The sequence below is a fragment of the Chiloscyllium plagiosum genome, unplaced genomic scaffold (assembly GCF_037043375.1).
Source record: "Chiloscyllium plagiosum isolate Xiang-an unplaced genomic scaffold, Cpla_swu_hap1 HiC_scaffold_3, whole genome shotgun sequence".
Classification (NCBI taxonomy): Eukaryota; Metazoa; Chordata; class Chondrichthyes; order Orectolobiformes; family Hemiscylliidae; genus Chiloscyllium; species Chiloscyllium plagiosum.
The window spans coordinates 158,146,435-158,166,818 of NW_028270141.1; the positions used below are offsets into that span (position 1 = coordinate 158,146,435).

General features: G+C 42.3%; 1 protein-coding gene across 1 annotated transcript in view; it reads left to right on the forward strand.

Annotated features, from left to right (window-relative positions):
* Positions 1-1,657: 1,657 nt before the first annotated feature.
* LOC122540190 (dynein axonemal heavy chain 6-like) overlaps positions 1,658-20,384 on the forward strand; it is a 1,075,999-nt gene continuing 1,057,272 nt past the window's right edge. The window contains exons 1-3 of the mRNA XM_087984706.1: positions 1,658-1,763; positions 5,637-5,699; positions 8,344-8,482. Coding sequence (XP_087840832.1) covers positions 1,696-1,763; positions 5,637-5,699; positions 8,344-8,482 — 270 coding nt within the window. The 5' untranslated portion in view covers positions 1,658-1,695. The remainder of the gene's footprint in view (positions 1,764-5,636; positions 5,700-8,343; positions 8,483-20,384) is intronic.

The window sequence follows — 20,384 nt, forward strand, 5'->3', positions numbered from 1 at the left end:
TTTTGCTTCCCTCCCTTCTTAAACAGGGGTGTTACATTTGCCATTTTCCAGTCCTCTGGGACACTCCCTGACTCCAGTGATTTTTGAAACATCAATACCAACATGATTAGATTAGATTCATTACAGTGTGGAAACAAGCCCTTTGGCTGAACAAGTCCACACCGACCCTCTGAAGAGCAACCCACTCAAACCCATTCCCCTACATTCACCCCTGACTAATGCACCTAACACTTCAGGCAATTTAGCATGGTCAATTCACCTAACCTGCACATCTTTGGACTGTGGGAGGAAACCGGAGCACCCAGAGGAAACTCACGCAGACACGGGGAGAACATGTAAACTCCACACAGACAGTTGCCCGAGGCGGGAATTGAACCCGGGTCCCTGGCGCTGTGAGGCAGCAGTGCTAACCACTGAGCCACCGTGCCATCCAACATCTCCACAATCGCTTCAGCTATCTCTTTTAGAACCCTGGAATATAGTCCATTCAATCTGGGAGATTTATCCACCTTCAGACCCTTTCCTCTTCGTTTATTGTTTCCTTAGTTACCCTCTTCTCCATAATAAACTGAGAGAATATCTTAATACTCTCCCTAATCTTAGCTGCTAGTGTGTCTCATGCCCCTCTTTGCTCTCCTAATTGTTTTCTAAAATTCCCCTCTAGACTTTCTATAATCCACCAAGCCTTGCTATACCCTTGAAACACAACAGGCTGATCTCCATCTGCCTTGGTTCCTTTATTAAAGTACATTATCTCCCAGTCTGCTGTTGAAATAAACTTCTCCCAACAGCACCGGCAAACCAACATGGAAAGAAGCAGGCCTCTTGTTTCCATATTGTCAACAATGTAGAGATCAATCCCCTTCTCATTCATTTCACTTAAACTCCAAATTCTTGGTCCTATGTGCTATTCCTCATGCTTTCATCCTCAGTACTTTGAAATTGTGATTCAATGCACTGCCTCCAATTCCCAAGATCGCAAAACATCAGATCTGTTTATTGCCCTAAGTCTTTGTTTTCTTCCACAATCTGGAGTTTTTAAAACCCATTAGGTTCTGCTAGTACACTGAATCATAGAATTTCCACAGTGTGGAAACAGGCCCTTTGGCCCAAGTCCACACCAACACTCTGAAGAGTATCCCACCCAAACCCATTCCCCTACCCCCGACTAATGTACATTTTCTACACATCCTTGGGTAATTTAGCATGGCCAATTCACCAAACCTGCACATCTTTGGACTGTGGGAGGAAACTGGAGCTCAGAGTAAACCCACACAGACACAGGGAGAATGTGCAAGCTCCACATAGACAGTTACCCGAGGCTGGAATTGAACCAGGATCCCTGGCTCTGAGGCAGCAGTGCTAACTGCTGAGCCACCATACTGCCCTGATACTTTTGAACTGAAGAAACTGTATAAGTTGGTTAGACGTTTTAAGGAGGTGCCTGTAGTTGGCTGCATTGAGCTCCAATGTATTTCAGACATGTAAAGATTCAAATTTTACAAAGTTTCATTTCCTCGTAATTCTAAACACAAACCTTACAGGCCTTCAGCTCTGTGACCTCTTCAGTTAAACTGTTGACATTATTTTTATAAGTCCCAGTTTATTCCTGACTGTCGAATTTATTTGTCTAACTGCTTTTTTTTTCAGATTACTTCTGTGTATGAAAAAGGTGGAATAGAAAGCATCCCTGTAATGGAGTGGTTGGTTGAAAGGTGTTATTTCTACAGGATCTATCAACTGCCTGTCTTCCTAAATTTCAGGTTGGCTGCCTTCTAAAATGAAAAGATGCTGGAAATATGTAACATGACTAGTAGCAGCTACAGAGAGAGAAACAGTTACCATTCCAAAAACGGTCATCCTCCACCTGAAATGTAATTAAGAAGGCAAATAGCTTTTATAGCCAGGAAGTTGGAATTTAAAATCTGGGATGTTTTTATACAGCTGCACAGGGTGTCAGTGAGATTGCATCTGGAGTTCTGTGTAAGTTTTTAAGGCAGGCATTAGAGGTAGTTTCAAAGAAGTTCACCAGGCTGATTGCTGAATGAAGCTGGTGTTCATGTATCCTGGTGGCTAACTTTCTTCCTGTTTGTCCTACATAGTGTTTGTGGCAGTCCTTGCATGGAATTTTATACCAACGTCATCTATAATATTCCATGCAAGGACTGCCACAAACACTACTTAGGACAAACAGGAAGAAAGTTAGCCACCAGGATACATGAACACCAGCTAGCCACAAAAAGACACGACCCCTTCTCCCTCATAGCCCTACACACGGATGAAAAAAAAACACCATTTCGACTGGGACAACACATCCATCCTGGGACAGGCTAAGCAAAGACATGCCAGAGAATTCCTAGAGGCCTGGCACTCCAACCACAACGCCATAAACAAGCACATAGATCTAGATGCCAATTATCAACCCCTCAGAAAACGAACAGGAAATGACATCACCACAAACCCCAGGAAGCCCATCCAGGAGAAAGATATAAATAGAAAGCAGGAGACAACAGCTTCGCTTCACTTGGAGGTCGCCGCTGATGATGTTACCAAGCCAGGTAATGAAACGTCTGGATATCAAACCTACAGCTCAGCAAGCAAACCTACACCCTAAATCTTCTAAAAGGGTAGTCAGTGTTTCCTTGGCCAGGTTAATGTTGATTGATGTAAACAGGGCTGTTACATCAAAGGAGACCATTAGTATATTTAATGGTCTTCAGGAATTCTTGGGTAGAATGGGTGGAGTGGTGTGAATCTTAGAACATAGAACATAGAACATAGAACAATACAGTACAGAACAGGCCCTTCGGCCCATGATGTTGTGCCGAACATTTGTCCTAGCTTAAGCACCCATCCATGTACCTATCCAATTGCCGCTTAAAGGTCACCAAAGATTCTGACTCTACCACTCCCACAGGCAGCGCATTCCATGCCCCCACCACTCTCTGGGTAAAGAACCCACCCCTGACATCTCCCCTATACCTTCCACCCTTCACCTTAAATTTATGTCCCCTTGTAACACTCTGTTGCACCTGGGGAAAAAGTTTCTGACCGTCTACTCTATCTATTCCTCTGATCATCTTATAAACCTCTATCAAGTCACCCCTCATCCTTTGCTGTTCCAACAAGAAAAGGCCTAGCACTCTCAACCTATCCTCGTACGACCTATTCTCCATTCCAGGCAACATCCTGGTAAATCTTCTCTGCACCCTCTCTAAAGCTTCCACATCTTTCCTAAAGTGAGGCGACCAGAACTGCACACAGTACTCCAAATGTGGCCTAACCAAAGTCCTGTACAGTTGCAACATCACTTCATGACTCTTGAATTCAATCCCTTTGCTAATGAACGCTAATATACCATAGGCCTTCTTACAAGCTCTATCCACCTGAGTGGCAACTTTCAAAGATCTATGAACATAGACCCCAAGATCCCTCTGTTCCTCCACTTCACTAAGAATCCTACCGTTAACCCTGTATTCCGCATTCTTATTTGTCTTTCCAAAATGGACAACCTCACACTTGGCAGGGTTGAACTCCATCTGCCACTCCTCAGCCCAGCTCTTCTACTAAGTGTTTTAGTCTTTGATGTAGCCCCTTGGCCAATCTGTAAGTTGGTGTTCCAGGTAGCGCGACTATGGGTCTGAGGGGGGGTGGCTCCTGATTTGTGAATTTTGGGTAATCCGTAGAAGCTTGGTGTGTTGGATCCATCTGGATACATGAGCACCAATTAGCCACAAAACGACATGACCCTCTCTCACTAGTATGCTTACATACGGATAAGGAAGGACACCACTTTGACTGGGACAACACGTCCATCCCAGGACAAGCCAAACAGAGACATGCACGAGAATTCCTAGAAGCATGGCATTCCAACCGGAACTCTATCAACAAACACATTGAGTTAGACCCCATCTATCACCCATTGAGAAAAAGAACAGGAAATGATGTCACCAAAGGAAATGACATCACAGAAAATGACATCACCAACCCAAAGAAACCCAAACATATAAATAGAAAGCAGGAATCATGTATAGTGCTTCACCTGGAGGCCCACTGAAGATATTACCTAGTAGGGTGACGAAACATTTGGAAATGAACCTTCTAGCTCAGCGAGCAAATCTACATCCAGAATCTCAACCTGAGCTACAAATCTTCTCACAACATTTCTTATTTTGGTCCTAACTGGCATCCGTCTTAATTTTAATCTGTGGCCCTTGATTCTATACTCCCCAACCGGGGGAAACATCTTACTTTCATCTACCTTGTCTTTAAATAGAGTCATAGACCTATTTGGTCCAACTCATTCACACCAACCAGATCTTAAATTAATCTAGTCCCTCTTGCCTGCATTTGGCCCGTACTGCCTATCCTGCATGAAAACATTGACCCTTAGGTCCCTTTTAAATCTTTCCCCTCTCACCGTAAACCTCTGCTCTCTAGTTTTAGACTCCCTTACCCTGGGGAAAAACCTATCTTTCCACATTAAGCCTCTCACCATCTAAGAAATACTCTACACATCCATTCCTCTTACTAAAGTGAAAAACTTCACATTTTCCCACATTATATTCCATCTGACATGTTCTTACCCCATTCACCAGCTGAAAACCACTTTATATTCTCCTCACAACATACATTTCTGTTCAGCTTGTATCATTTGTAAACTTGGAAATACTACATTTGGAGATGAAAGATGTGGTGTATGGTCTGTAATTCCTGGAAAAGTTGCTTTTGGAAAGACTATTGCCTGCATACCAATGGTTGCCTGGCAACACTTTCTGCTTATTTTTCAGTTTTATCCCTGTCAATTTTGGCTGCCTTGTATCCCCCTATAGGTTCCTCCCATCGCTGTTTTTTCCTCCCGTAAGATCCTTCTTAGGACCTATGTAATGCATCCATATAAGGCTTGGTATCAGATTTTACTTATCATGTTCTTGTGAAACACCTTGAAACATTTTACTACTTTAAAATGCTATATAAATGCCATTTCTTTGTGGATGGAATTGTTTTTCAAGAAGAATAAATCAACTGGGAGCCTCATAAACTTTGCAATTCAACATTTGTACTTAAATTATACTCTTGTATTATTTTGAGAGGAAGTCTAACTGAAGTCCACTGGGATCAAACTGCTGCACTGAAGCTTTCTCTGTGGTCTAAATATCTCCTTTGTGTCGATTAGAGACCAGGATTCCTTCTTCAGATCAATTTGGAAAGTTGTCACTGTTCCTGAATCCATCTTTTTTTGTTCCTCCCTGTGCAAAATCCTGTTTGCAGACCAAGGAATATCCAAAGTTTCCTGGCAGCAATTATTTTGTGTCCTCCCCAAACCTGGGTGACATGTGGTCATATTAAATTTGAGTGAGACACACGATGTTCAAATCGCTGAATTTGATTGGCCAACCTGCCTACCTCACTCCTGTAAATTGTGTAAACCTATTATCTCTGATTTATACTATGTATCAAGGCAGCTAGGTGGAAAGTTTCATGCAAATTGTTTGAAAATTTTGATAATTCAACAATTCCCAGGAATCAGCAGAAAATAAAGCAATAAAAAAACTGTCAGTTAGCAGAGATTGATTTGCTGGCTAGGCTTTTACTTTGCTATCTTTTTGCCATAACTAAATCACATTCTTTTTCAGATGTTGGAAAGCTTTTAATGTTTGGAAAGTCAATATCCGTAACTTAAAGATCAGCAATAGCAGGTATTTTTTTTAAAAAGCATTCATGGGATGTGGGTATTACTAGCTAGGCCAACATTTATTGTCCATCCATAATTATCCAGAATGTAGAACTGTTAATAGTTTGGAGTGACTTTGAGAGAAGCTATTCACTGATTTATTTAAAAGATGTGTGTTGGCATTTGGCCTGGAAGCAGAATAATATGGAAATTATATAATTTCTTTAAAAGGCATATTGAGCCTGTAAGTATTTACAAGATTGTTTGAAAGGGACTTTCAAGAGTTTTAATCAATTGTAATCTGTTTGGATAATATGAAATGCTTGTTCACATGACCTATGAACCCTTGACCTGGAAGCAGCACCAGCAGGAAAACAAATTAAGGTAGAAGATGTGTGGCTAGAAAACACAAAAGACCAGCTGCAGGCAGAAATGAGAAATACAGCAGAGGAACTGGAAGGTGAAGGTAATCAACACATAGAGGCAGACACAAAGAGAAAGCAGAAATAAAGAGGAACACAAAGAATGCTTGTGAGGAGAAGGGGCAAATCACTCTCAGGAAGATGCCAGATTTTCTGTTTGAGAGAAAAGGAGACAGGAGTCCTTGGAGGTCCTGTTTCTACTGGCTATTATTGTCTAAAACCTGGACAACTACACAGGAGGTCCCCGATTTTTGAACATCTGACTTATAAATGCTCTTAATTATGAAAGCAATCCCTTACAGACATGTCTTAATCTTTAAAACAAAGATCCATCATATGAATGTTTCCGCATACTTCTATTTTATATTGTTGTACGTTGTGTTCCTATTTGCATATCACTTGTGAACAAATTTAAAAATGAAACATATTTGCAAACCAGGGAGTACATGCATAAATATCTCAAAAACACTACAGAGCTGGGTGTTTTTCCTGTAGTGGCCAAACTGTGCAATGAGGAGTTACTGTTTAGTCAATTGTAAAGGAACTTTGGAATGCTACACCATTCAGATTGCCATGAAGAGAGCAAGAAATGGTACGTAGACGTCTGTCTTGCTGATGATTATCATGCCCATGAAACTCAAAGCTGAAGGTTGTTGTCAGATAAGAGTTCTACAGATTTTGTATGAATAAAGATTGTGGAACTGTATAGCTTTCTGGTGCCACATTTATGTAGGGATTGATGACAACGCCAAGTCTTTAATGAAAATCTTTTCACTTCATTCCCTTAAACTGCCTTTCCCAATTTGGCCCATCAACCCAAAAGCCTTTTTTCTATGTCCATTACCTTTAAAAGGTATTCTGATTCTGTTTCCAGAATTGTCTTGGTCAGGTGTGTGTGTCAATGTGATACATGTGGGTGTGTGTGTCTGTGAGTGTGTGTGTATGTGAGAGATATGTGGGTGTGCTTGTGTAAGTGTCAGAGAGAGAGAGATATCAATGGTGTGTGATGTCTGTATATTCTGTGTCAGACATGTATGTGTGAGATTTAGGTGTATATATGTGTGTGTGTGCATATATATGTGCCTATTTATGTGTCATTAGTAGAAAACACCATATCCACTACATAGAAGTAGGCCATTTTTTACTGAAAGAGAAAACAACCTATCCAGCCTAATTTTAATGTTACAGTTGTTGCTCAACATCTCAGAGCAACTTAAGTACTTATCCAATTACTTTATAAATTCATTCAGCATTTCTGCTTCCTCCAAGTTTTATGAGGAGATGATCGCGTCTGGTAATGTCACTTGTTTAGTAATCCATAGGCCTGGATCAATGCTATAGTGGCATAGATTCAAATTCCATCAATTTAAATTCAACTCACCAATCTAAAATTGAGAAACCAATCATCGTAATGGTGACTATGAAATAATTTTCCTGGTTTACTAATATGTGCAGGAAAAGCAATTTGCTGCTTTTACCCAGTCCAGCCTGTGTGTAACTCCAGAGTCACAGCAATGTGGTTGACTTGTAAGTGCCACTGAAATGGCCTAACCTAATCAATTCTGGAGTCATTAGGGATGAACAACAAATGCTGGCCTTGACAGCGACATCCATATTTGATGAAGGAGTATAAGAAAAAAGTTAAAAATCACACAACACCAGGTTATAGTCCAACAGGTTTAATTGGAAGCACTAGCTTTCGGAGTGCTGCTCCTTCATCAGGTGGCACAACCACCCGATGGAGCAGCGCTCCGAAAGCGAGTGCTTCCAATTAAACCTGTTGGACTATATCCTGGTGTTGTGTGATTTTTAACTTTGTACACCCTAGTCCAAATTATAAGAAAAAAAGCCTTGCAGCAATGTGTTCTAGCTCTCCAGAATCCTTTGGGCAACTTATCTCTAATTTTTCCACCAGTTACTTTGCAATATGCTCCTTGGTTATTAACGTCTCTGCCAAAGGACATATGTCATCTCTATCTAATTGATCCAGGCCCCTCAACTTTATTTGTGCAATTATACCTCCCAAAAACTTCCTCTGTTCCAAAGAAATCAGCCCATTCTTTTCAATCTTTCCCTGTGGCTAAACTTCTCCATTCCTAACAAAATTCAAAAACAAAATTGTGAGATGGAAAGTAAAGCTTCCACTTTAGCTCAGCTGTGCCCTATGAGAAACTTCTCTCACTAAGCGCTTCACTCTTTTTTTCACTTTCCTATCTTCACCTATGGATTCTGTTTTTTGGTTGCCAGGATGATTATGACAAAGCAACTGTTTCTCGCCGATGAAATCTTTCGACGTTGTCTGTATTATATCCGTGCCGTATGTGAAAACGCCAGTTCGAGCAATGGAGGTCTGGGAACTGGTGAAGATGCTATTGTCTTTGTGAAGGTATGTCTGGTAACTTTGTATCTCTTTTGTTTCATTAGAAAGTTCAAGTCCCACACCAGAGGCTTAAGCACAAAATCCAGGTTGACATTCCCTGCCCAGTACAGCATTGAGGGAGCACTGCAAGTAGCAGAGGTGCTGCTTTTCAGATACGATGTCAAACTGAGTACCCCTCAGAGAGGCAAAAAAGAAGGGGGTAACAAGGAAGTTATAGCTTAGTGTCACCACTACTTGGTATCACATAGAGTGAATTGAATTGCTAAAGACTGGCACCCATGATGCTGGGAACCTCTGGAGAGATGATGGATGATCACTTGTCACTCCGAGCTCTGTTGATCACTTGCTGCTTATGTTATTTGGCATACAGTAGTTCATTATGTAGCTTCACCAGGTTGTCACCCCAATTTTAGTGATGCTTCCTGGCTTGCCCTCATCCACCTTTCATTGATACAGGATTGTTCTTTTGCTCGATGGTATTGGTAAGTCATAGAAATGTACAGCATGGAAACAAACCCTTCGGTCCAACCTGTCCATGCCAACCAGATATCTCAACCCAACCTAGTCCTACCTGCCAGCACCTGGCCCATATCCCTCCAAACTCTTCCTATTCATATACCCATCCAACTGCCTCTTAAATGTTTCAATTGTACCCGCCTCCACCACATCCTCTGGTAGCTCATTCCATACATGTACCACACTCTGCGTGAAAAAGTTGCCCCTTAGGTCTCTTTTATATCTTTCCCCTCTCACCCCAAACCTATGCCCTCTAGTTCTGGACTCCCCAACCCCAGGGAAAATACTTTGTCTATTTATCCTATCCATGCCCCTCATGATTTTGTAAACCTCTAAAGGTCACCCCTCAGCCTCTGACGGTCCAGGGAAAACAACCCGAGCCTGTTCAGCCTCTCCCTGTAGCTCAGATTCTCCAACCCTGGCAACATCCTTATAAATCTTTTCTGAACCCTTTCAGGTTTCACAACATCTTTCCGATAGGAAGGAGACCAGAATTGCACACAATATTCCAACAGTGGCCTGACCAATGTCCTGTACAGCTGCAACATGACCTTCCAACTCCTGTGCTCAATATTCTGACCAATAAAGGAAAGCATACCAAATGCCTTCTTCACTATCCTATCTACCTGCGACTCCAATTTCAAGGAGCTATGAACCTGCACTCCAAGGTCTCTTTGTTCAACAACACTCCCTAGGACCTTAACATTAAGTGTATAAGTCCTGCTCAGATTTGCTTTCCCAAAATGCAGCACCTCGCATTTATCTGAATTAAACTCCATCTGCCACTTCTCAGCCCATTGACTATTGCTAGATATGTTTGAAGTTATCCTATTTAGTATGGCAATAATGCCATGCAACACAATGGAGTCATCCTTGATATTGTTACGACATGGGATAAATCCTTCTGCACGCTAAAGCAGACACACAGAGAAGCTGACCTCACCCTCGTAATCTATTAATGTATGAATGATAAAGAAAGACCCAAATCTCACAATTTAAATAAAAATAAACAATTAATTCTTTAATTCCAAGACAATAGAATATTAAACAACAACTACCAACACTATAAGATCGGTTTATCTACGTCCCCCTCAATAACAAAGGAGTGATCTGATAAAACCCCCAGATTAAGATTTACAAAAAACATCAAATTTCAAAACCAGTCAGCTGTGTTGATCCTCTTCTGTGTCTTCCTGTCTTCTTTTCTTCTGCCTTCTGTTTCACAGATTTCATATGAACAGGTACCTTTCAGAGATTGTCTCTGTGGGAAACTATTGGTGCTGTTTGCCACTGTAGCTAACTGTTTAAAATGCCTGATTTATATACCCCAGAACATTGGATTGTCTCATTGGTTTGATGTCATTAAAACAGTAAAATTCAAATTTGATTGGCATAATTTAAACTGATTGGCCAAATCCAAATTTGTTGTGTAACATAGCAACTCAGCTCAGCTATTTGTTTCACAGCCAAATGTTACATTTTTAAATTTTTCAGCATACTTAGTACTTTGCTAGGTGTTTGCCAGCTTTCACTCTCTCTTAAAGGTACAGTACATGCCTAAAACCTCATAGCAATATGAAGACAGTACGTGCACTCCATAAGAATTGTATGCTAGTTACTGTTACCAATACTATCATTGACAGCTGAAACTGCAGCAGGCTGATTGGTTAGGATGATGTCAAGTATGTTTCCTCTCTTGATGCTTGTCTCACCACCTGCTGCAGACCTGACCAGCTCAATCAGTAGTAATACTACTGCTGAGCCACTCTTGGTGCTGGACATGAAATGCTCCACCTAGAGTACACTCTATGCCCTTACTACCTTCAGTGCTCTTGCAAGTGTTGTTCAACGTGGAGGAATACCAATCCATCAGCCGAGAGAGAGAATTGTATGTGGAAATCCATAGGAGGTTTCCTTGTCTATGTTTAACCTGAAGTCACTTAATCTTGTGGACTTTCAGGGCAGCTCCCTTCTGACTGTATCCCACTGTGCCGCCACTTCCACTCAGTCTGTCATGCTGGTGGTTCAGGAAATATCATACCCAGGGATGGTGATAGTGGTATCTGGGACATTGTCTGTCAGGTACAATTCTGTGAGTATGACTATGTTGGGTTGTGGCTTGAGTAGTCTGTGACACTGCTCCCAATTTTGGCACGAGCCTCCAGATGTTTGCAAAGAAGACTTTGCAGTGTTGATCGAACTGTGTTTGTTGCTATCAATTCTGATGCTGAGGGCTAGCCAGTTTCATTCATTTTTTGAAACATTTTTAGCAGTTGATCCAATTGAGTGGTTCACTAGGCACTTCCAAGGGGGCTGTTAAAAGCCAACTACATTGTTATTGGTCTTGAGTCATATGTAGGTCAGAACAGGTAAGGACAGCAATGTTTCTTCTCGAGAGGGCGTTAGTGAACCAGATGGACTTTTATGGCAACAACAGATTCTTTGTCATCATTAGACTCTTAATTACAGACTTTTAATTAAACCAGAAGACAATAAGAGCAGACATTAGGCCATTCACCCCATCAAGTCTGCTCTGCCATTTAATCATGGCTGATAGCTTTTTAAGCACATTTTCCCTCTTTCTCCCTTTGATCTCCTCGGCAATTAAGAACTTACCTATCTCTGTTTTAAATATACTCAATAACCTAGCCTTCATAGCCTTCTGTGGCAATGAATTCCACAGATTCACCACTCTCTGGCGAAAGATGCTTCTCCTTGGCTCCATTCCAAAGGATCGTCCCTTTACTCCAAGGCTATGTCCTCGAGTCCAGTCTCTCCTGCTCATAGAAACACCTTCCCAATGTCCACTCTATCTATGCTATTCAGTATTCTGTAAGTTTCAACAGGTCCCCCTCATCCTTCTAAACTCCATCGAGTATAGTCCCAGAGTCCTCAAATGTTCCTCACCTCTTATGCTCTCATCTAAATCATTTAGGTAAATGACAAAAAGTAGAGGACCCAGCATCGATCCTTGTGGGGCTCCACTGGTCACAGGCCTCTGTCTTTTACCTTTGAGCCAGTTCTGTATCCAAATGGCGAGTTCTCCCTGTGTTCCATGAGATCTAACCTTGCTAATCAGTCTCCCATGGGGAACCTTGTCGAACGCCTTACTGAAGTCCATATAGATCACATCTACTGCTCTGCCCTTATCAATCCTCTTTGTTACTTCCTCAAAAAATTCAATCACGTTTATGAGACATGATTTTCCACGCACAAGGCCACGTTGACTATCCCTAATCAGTCCTTGCCGTTCCAAATACATGTACATCCTGTCCCTCAGGATTCCCTCCAACAACTTGCCCACCACCGAGGTCAGGCTCACTGGTCTATAGTTCCCTGGCTTGTCTTTACCGCCCTTCTTAAATACTGGCACCACGTTTGCCAACCTCCAGTCTTCCGGCACCTCACCTGTGACTACTAATTATACAAATATCTCAGCAAGAGGCCCAGCAATCACTTCTCTAGCTTCCCACAGAGTTCTAGGTTACACCTGATTATGTCCTGGGGATTAATTCACCTTTATGCGTTTCAAGACATCCAGCACTTCCTCCTCTGTAATTTGGACATTTTGCAAGGTGTCACCATCTATTTCCCTACAGTTTATATCTTCCATATCCTTTTCCACAGTAAATACTGATGCAAAATACTCGTTAAGTATCTCCACCATTTTCTGTGGCTCCACACAAAGGCCGCCTTGCTGATCTTTGAGGGGCCCTATTCTCTCCCGAGTTACCCTTTTGTCCTTAACGTATTTGTAAAAACCCTTTGGATTCTCCTTAATTTTATTTGCCAAAGCTATCTCATATCCCTTTTTTGCCCTCGTGATTTCCCTCTTAAGTATACTCCTACTTTCTTTATACTCTTCTAAGGATTCACTCAATATATCCTATCTATATCTGACATATACTTCCTTCTTTTTCTTAACCAAACACTCAGTTTCTTTAGTCATTCAGCATTCCCTGTACTTACCAGCCTTCCCTTTCACCCTGACAGGAATATTCTTTCTCTGGATTCTTGTTATCTCATTTCTGAAGGCTTCCCATTTTCCAGCCGTACTTTACCTGCAAACACCTGCCCCCAATCAGCTTTCAAAAGTTCTTGCCTAATACCGTCAAAATCGGCCTTTCTCCAATTTAGAACTTCAACTTTTAGATCTGGTCTCTCCTTTTCCATCACTGTTTTAAATTTAATAGAATTAAGGTTGTTGGCCCCAAAGAGTTCCCCCACTGACACCTCAGTCACCTGCCCTGCCTTATTTCCCAAGAGTAGGTCAAGCTTTGCACCTTCTCTAGTGGATACGTCCACATACTGATTCAGAAATTTTTCTTGTACACACTGAATAAATTCCTCTCCATCTAAACCCTTAACAGTATGGCAGTCCCAGTCTATGTTTGGAAAGTTAAAATCCCCTACCATAACCACCCTATTATTCTTACGGATAGCTGAGATTTCCTTACGAATTTGTTTCTTAATTTCCCTCTGACTATTAGGAGGTCTATAATCTGCATTCATCTGCTCTATCCTCCTATTCCTGCCCTCACTAGCTTGTAGCACCAGGAGTAATCCAGATATTACTACTCTCGAGGACCTCCTTTTTAAATTCCTGCCTAACTCTCTGTAATCTCCCTTCAGACTCTCAATCTTTTCCCTTCCTATGTAGTTGGTTCCAATGTGAACAATGTCCTCTTGCTGGCCCTTCTCCCCCGTGAGAACATTCTGCACCCTCTCTGAGACATCAGCGAAAAGACTTACCTCAGATTACAACAGGACCTTGACCAGATGAGCCAATGGGCAAAGAAGTGGCAGATGGAGTTTAATTCAGATAAATGTGAGGTGCTGCATTTTGGGAAAGCAAATCTTAGCAGGACGTATACACTTAATGGTAAGGTCCTAGGGAGTGTTGCTGAACAAAGAGACCTTGGAGTGCAGGTTGATACCCCCTTGAAAGTAGAGTTGCAGGTAGATAGGATAGCAAAGAAGGCATTTGGTATGCTTCCTTTTATTGGTCTGAGTATTGAGTACAGGAGTTGGGAGGTCATGTTGCGGCTGTACAGGACATTGCTTAGGCGCCTGTTAAAATATCGGAAAGATATTGTGAAACCTGAAAGGGTTCAGAAAAGATTTACAAGGATGTTGCCAGGGTTGGAGGATTGGAGCTATAGGGAGACGCTGAACAGGCTGGGGCTGTTTTCCCTGGAGCGTCGGAGGCTGAGGGGTGACCTTACAGAGGTTTACAAAATTATGAAGGGCATGGATAGGATAAATAGGCAAAGTCTTTTCCCTGAGGTGGGGAGTCCAGAACTAGAGGGCATAGGTTTAGGGTGGGAGTGACAAATTTAAAAGGGATCTAAGGGACAACTTTTTCACGCAACAGATGATGCGTGTATGGAATGAGCTGCCAGAGGATGTGGTGGAGGCTGGGACAATTACAACATTTAAAAGGCATCTGGATGGATATATGAATAGGAAGGGTTTGGAGGGATATGGTCCAAATGCAAATCGGACTAGATTAGGTTAGGATATCTGGTTGGCATGGACGAGTTGGACCGAAGGGCTGTTTACATGCTGTACATCACTATGACTCTATAAATGACAAAACTGTATTTGCCTTTCTAATTACAAACTCAACCTACAAGATTACCTTAAGAGAATCCTGGACTAGGACTCCCAAGTCCCTTAGCACTCCATATTTCTGAATTTTCTGAATTTTTTCCTCATTTGGAAAATAGTCCTCTATTCTTCCTACGAATGTGCATGACCTCACACTTTCCCACATTGTGCTCCATCTGCCACTTCTTTGCCCACTCTCCTAACCTATCTGAATCTTTCTGCAGCCTCCCTGCCTCCTCAATTCTACCTGTCCCTCCACATCTTTGTATCATCTACAAACTTAGCCAGAATGCCTTCAGTTCCTTCATCCAGATCATTAACGTATAAAGTGAAAAGTTGTGTTCCCAACACTGACCCTTGTGGAAAACCACCAATCACTGGCTTCCATCTTGAGAAGGACTCTTTTATCCCCATTCTTTGCCTTCTGCCAGACAGCCAATCTTTTATCCATGGTAGTTCCTGGCCTCTAACACCATGTGCCCTTATCTTACTCAGTAGCTTCCTGTGCAGTACCTTGTCAAAGGCCTTCTGGAATTCAGATAGATAACATCCATTGACTCTCCTTGGTCTAACCTACTCATTACATCCTCAAAGAATTCTAGCAGATTTGTCAGGCATGACTTCTCCTTGATGAAACCATGCTGACTCTGCCCTGTTTTACCTTACACTTCAAAGTATTCAGAAATTTCAACCTTTACAACGGACTCCAAAATCTTACCAACAACTAAGGTCAGTCTAATTGGCCTATAATTTCCTATCTTTTGCATTACTCCCTTCTTAAACTGGGGGGTGACATTGGTGATTTTCCAATCCAATTTTAGTATCTCCTGTGGTGAGATTCCAAGCCAGGTGCCCAGTTACCTGTTTCTCTAGATTCCTGATGAATGGCTTATAACCGAAATGTTGATTCTTCTACTCCTTGGGTGGTGCTTAAACCTGCTGTGCTTTTCCAGCACCACACTCTGAACTCTGAAATCCAGCATCTGCAGTCCTCACTTTCTCCTCTCTGGATTACTGGGTCCAGTGACATTACAGTGACTCCATTACCTCCTCAACCTGGGCTATTATCCACTTTGTTGTGTTAAAGGCACCATTGTAGTTGCATTGGAAAAGCTTGTCACGGGATTGATGGAATTTTGTCTGGGCCTTTGCAGTATCCAGTGTCTTAAGCTCTCTCTTGATAAGTCATCAAGCGAATTGATTTGACTGACGAACTGACACCTGTTATAATGAATCAAGGAACTGCAGATGCTGCAGATCTGAAACAAACAAACACAAAATGCTGAAGAAACTCAGAAGGTCTGGCAGCATCCACAGATAGAAAAAGCTGAGTTAAACATCTCGAATCCAGTGATCTTTTATCAGATCAATTACGTTGGGGTACTCGGGAGGAGGCTGAAGTGAATCGTCCACTTCTGGCTGAGTGCATGAAAACACTTCATCCTTATATTTGCACTGACGGGCAGGGCTCCCCATCATTGAGGATGGAGATACGTATGAAACCTTTTCGTCTATTAGTTGTTTAAATGTCCACTGCTAGTGTACGAGAGTTAAACAAAGGTAATAACATTGGCGTGAGGATAGATTTGGCCCTGCCAGTTCGGAGGCCTGGGGGAAGCTCTTTGGGTTGGGCAGTACGTCTAAATGGCAAGATTGGTGTTGAGTAGTTGCAGATTTTTAAGGCGATTTTCAATTCTTCCTAACTATAACATATTTCAGAGGGGTGAAAAGATTGTAAGGGGGTGGGGGGTGGAATCCCTGGCTAAACAAGGAAGTGAAAGAGAGGCTCTTTCACGAGGGGTACGTTGGCTTCCAAGAGATCAATTGTGTTAGGGAATTCTGTAGTCAGAGATACAGTCAGACGTTTCTCTGGCCAGCAGAGAAAAAGCAGAATGGTGTGTTGTTTCCCTGGTGCTAGGATCAAGGATGTCTCAGAGGGTGCAGAATGTTCTTACGGGGGAGAAGACCAGCAGGAAGTCATTGTCCACATTGGAACCAAGGGCATTGGAAGGGAAAAGGTTGAGATTTTGAAGGGAGATTACAGAGAGTTAGGCAAAAATTTAAAAAGGAGGTCCTCAAGGGTAGTAATATCTGGATTACTCCCAGTGCTACAAGCTAGTGAAGGCAGGAATAGGAGGATAGAGCAGATGAATGCATGGCTGAGGAGCTGGAGTATGGGAGAAGGATTCACATTTTTGGATCATTGGAATCTCTTTTCGGGTAGAAGTGACCTGTACAAGAAGGACGGATTGCACCTAAATTGGAAGGGGACTAATATACTGGCAGGGAAATTTGCTAGAACTGCTTTGGCGGATTTAAACTAGTAAGGTGGGGGCTGGGACCCAGGGAGATAGTGAGGAAAGAGATCGATCTGAGACGGAACCAGCTGAGAACAGAAGTGAGTCAAACAGTCAGGGCAGGCAGGGACAAGGTAGGACTAATAAATTAAACTGCATTTATTTCAATGCAAGGGGCCTAACAGGGAAGGCAGATAAACTCAGGGCATGGTTAGGAACATGGAACTGGGATATCATAGCAATTACAGAAACATGGCTCAGGGATGGGCAGGACTGGCAGCTTAATGTTCCAGGATACAAATGCTACAGGAAGGATAGAAAGGGAGGCAAGAGAGGAGGGGGAGTGACATTTTTGATAAGGGATAGCATTACAGCTGTGCTGAGCGAGGATATTCCCGGAAATACATCCAGGGAAGTTATTTGGGTGGAGCTGAGAAATAAGAAAGGGATGATCAACTTATTGGGATTGTATTATAGACCACCCCAATAGTCAGAGGGAAATTGAGAAACAAACTTGTAAGGAGGTCTCAGCTATCTGTAAGAATAATAAGGTAGCTATGGTAAGGGATTTTACCTTTCCAAACATCGACTGGGACTGCCATAGTGTTAAAGGTTTAGATGGAGAGGAATTTGTTAAGTGTGTACAAGACAATTTTCTGACTCAGTATGTGGATATACCTACTAGACAAGGTGCAAAGCTTGACCTACTCTTGGGAAATAAGGCATGGCAGGTGACTGAGGTGACAGTGGGGGAGCTCTTTGGGTCCAGCGACCATAATTCTATTTGTTTTAAAATAGTGATGGAAAAGGATAGACCAGATCTAAAAGTTGAAGTTCTAAATTGGAGAAAGGCCAATTTTGCTGGTATTAGGCAAGAACTTTTGAAAGCAGATTGGAGGCAGATGTCGCAGGTAAAGGGACGGCTGGAAAATGGGAAACCTTCAGAAATGAGATAACAAGAATCCAGAGAAAGTATATTCCTGTCAGGGTGAAAGGGAAGGCTGGTAGGTATAGGGAATGCTTAATGACTAAAGAAATTGAGGGTTTGGTTCAGAGAAAGGAGGAAGCATATGTCAGGTATAGACAGGATAGATCAAGTGAATCCTTATGTAAAAACAATGACTGCAGATGCTGGAAACCAGATTCTGGATTAGTGGTGCTGGAGGAGCACAGCAGTTCAGGCAGCATCCAAGGAGCAGCGAAATCGACGTTTTGGGCATGAGCCCTTCACCAGGTGAAGAACTTTTGCCCGGAACGTAGATTTCGCTGCTCCTTGGATGCTGCCTGAACTGCTGTGCTCTTCCAGCACCACTAATCCAGAACGAGTGAATCCTTAGAAGAGTATAAAGAAAGTAGGAGTATACTTAAGAGGGATATCAGGAGGGTAAAACTGGGACATGAGATAGCTTTGGCAAATAGAATTAAGGAAAATCCAAAGGGTTATTACAAATATATTAAGGACAAAAGGGTAACTCAGGAGAGAATAGGGCCCCTCAAAAATCAGCAAGGCGGCCTTTGTGTGGAGCCACAGAAAATGGGGGAGATACTAAATGAATATTTTGCATCAGTATTTACTGTGGAAAAGGATATGAAGCCAGCCTCTTGCTGAGATATTTGTATCATCAATAGTTACAGGTGAGGTGCCGGAAGACTGGAGGTTGGCAAATGTGGTGCCACTGTTTAAGAAGGGCGGTAAAGACAAGCCAGGGAACTATAGACTGGTGAGCCTGACCTCGGTGGTGGGCAAGTTGTTGGAGGGAATCCTGAGAGACAGGATGTACATGTATTTGGAAAGGCAAGGACTGATTCGGGATAGGCAACATGGCTTTGTGCGTGGGAAATCATGTCTCACTAACTTGATTGAGTTTTTTTGAAGAAATAACAAAGAAAATTGATGAGGGCAGAGCAGTAGATGTGATCTATATGGACTTCAGTAAAGGGTTTGTCAAGGTTCCCCATGGGAGACTGATTAGCAAGGTTAGATCTCATGGAATACAGGGAGAACTAGCCATTTGGATACAGAACTGGCTCAAAGGTAGAAGACAGAGTTGGTGGTGGAGGGTTGTTTTTCAGACTGGAGGCCTGTGACCATTGGAGTGCCACAAGGATCAATGCTGGGCCCTCTACTTTTTGTCATTTACATAAATGATTTGGATGTGAGCATAAGAGGTACAGTTAGTAAGTTTGCAGATTACACCAAAATTGGAGGTGTAGTGGATAGCGAAGAGGGTTACCTCAGTTTACAGCAGGATCTGGACCAGATGGGCCAATGGACTAAAGTGGCAGATGGAGGTTAATTCAGATAAATGCGAGGTGCTGCATTTTGGGAAAGCAAATCTTAGCAGGACTTATACACTTAATGGTAAGGTCCTAGGGAATGTTGCTGAACAAAGTGACCTTGGAGTGCAGGTTCATAGCTCCTTGAAATTGGAGTCGCAAGTAGATAGGATAGTGAAGAAGGCGTTTGGTATGCTTTCCTTTATTGGTCAGAGTATTGAGTACAGGAGTTGGGAGATCATGTTGCGGCTGTACAGGACATTGGTTAGGTCACTGATGGAATATTGCACGCAATTCTGGTCTCCTTCCTATCGGAAAGATGTTGTGAAACTTGAAAGGGTTCAGAAAAGATTTACAAGGATGTTTCCAAGGTTGGAGGATCTGAGCTACAGGGAGAGGCTGACAAGCTGGGGCTGTTTTCCCTGGAGCGTCGGAGGCTGAGGGGTGACCTTTAGAGGTTTATAAAATTATGAGGGGCATGGATAGAATAAATAGACAAAGCCTTTTCTCTGGGTTGGGGGAGTCCAGAACTAGAGGGCATAAGTTTAGGGTGAGGGGGAAAGATATAAAAGAGACCTAAGGGACAACTTTTTCACGCAGAAGGTGGTATGTGTATGGATTGAGCTGCCAGAGGATGTGGTGGAGGCTGGTACAATTGCAACATTTAAGAGGCATTTAGATGGGTATATGAATAGGAAGGGTTTGGAGGGTTATGTGCTGGATGCTGGCAGGTGGGACTAGATTGGGTTGGGATATCTGGTCGGCATGGACAGGTTGGACCGAAGGGTCTGTTTCTATGCTGTACATTTCTATGACTCTATGACTCTATAAATACAACACTAAGATATACCATATTGCAAAGATGAGTGGTAGGCTGGAAGAAACTGTTAAGGTTCAACAAAGAATTTCAAAAAAGGTAATAAAAAGAGCAAAGGTAAATAATTAAAGAAAAACAGATAAAAAACAAATATAAAAATAGATAGCAAAAGTTCTTTAAGGAAAGGAAGAGAAATAAATATTGGCCCATTTGAAAATGAGACTGGGCAATTAATATTGAGGAATACATACATGGCAGAGATGTCACATTATATGTTGTAACAGTATTAATGATGGAAGCCATTATTACCCTCGCAAAAGTAACAGGTGGTGCAGAGGTTGGGGTAAAATTATTGGGATTGAAGACAGACAAGTCCCCAGGGCCTGATGGC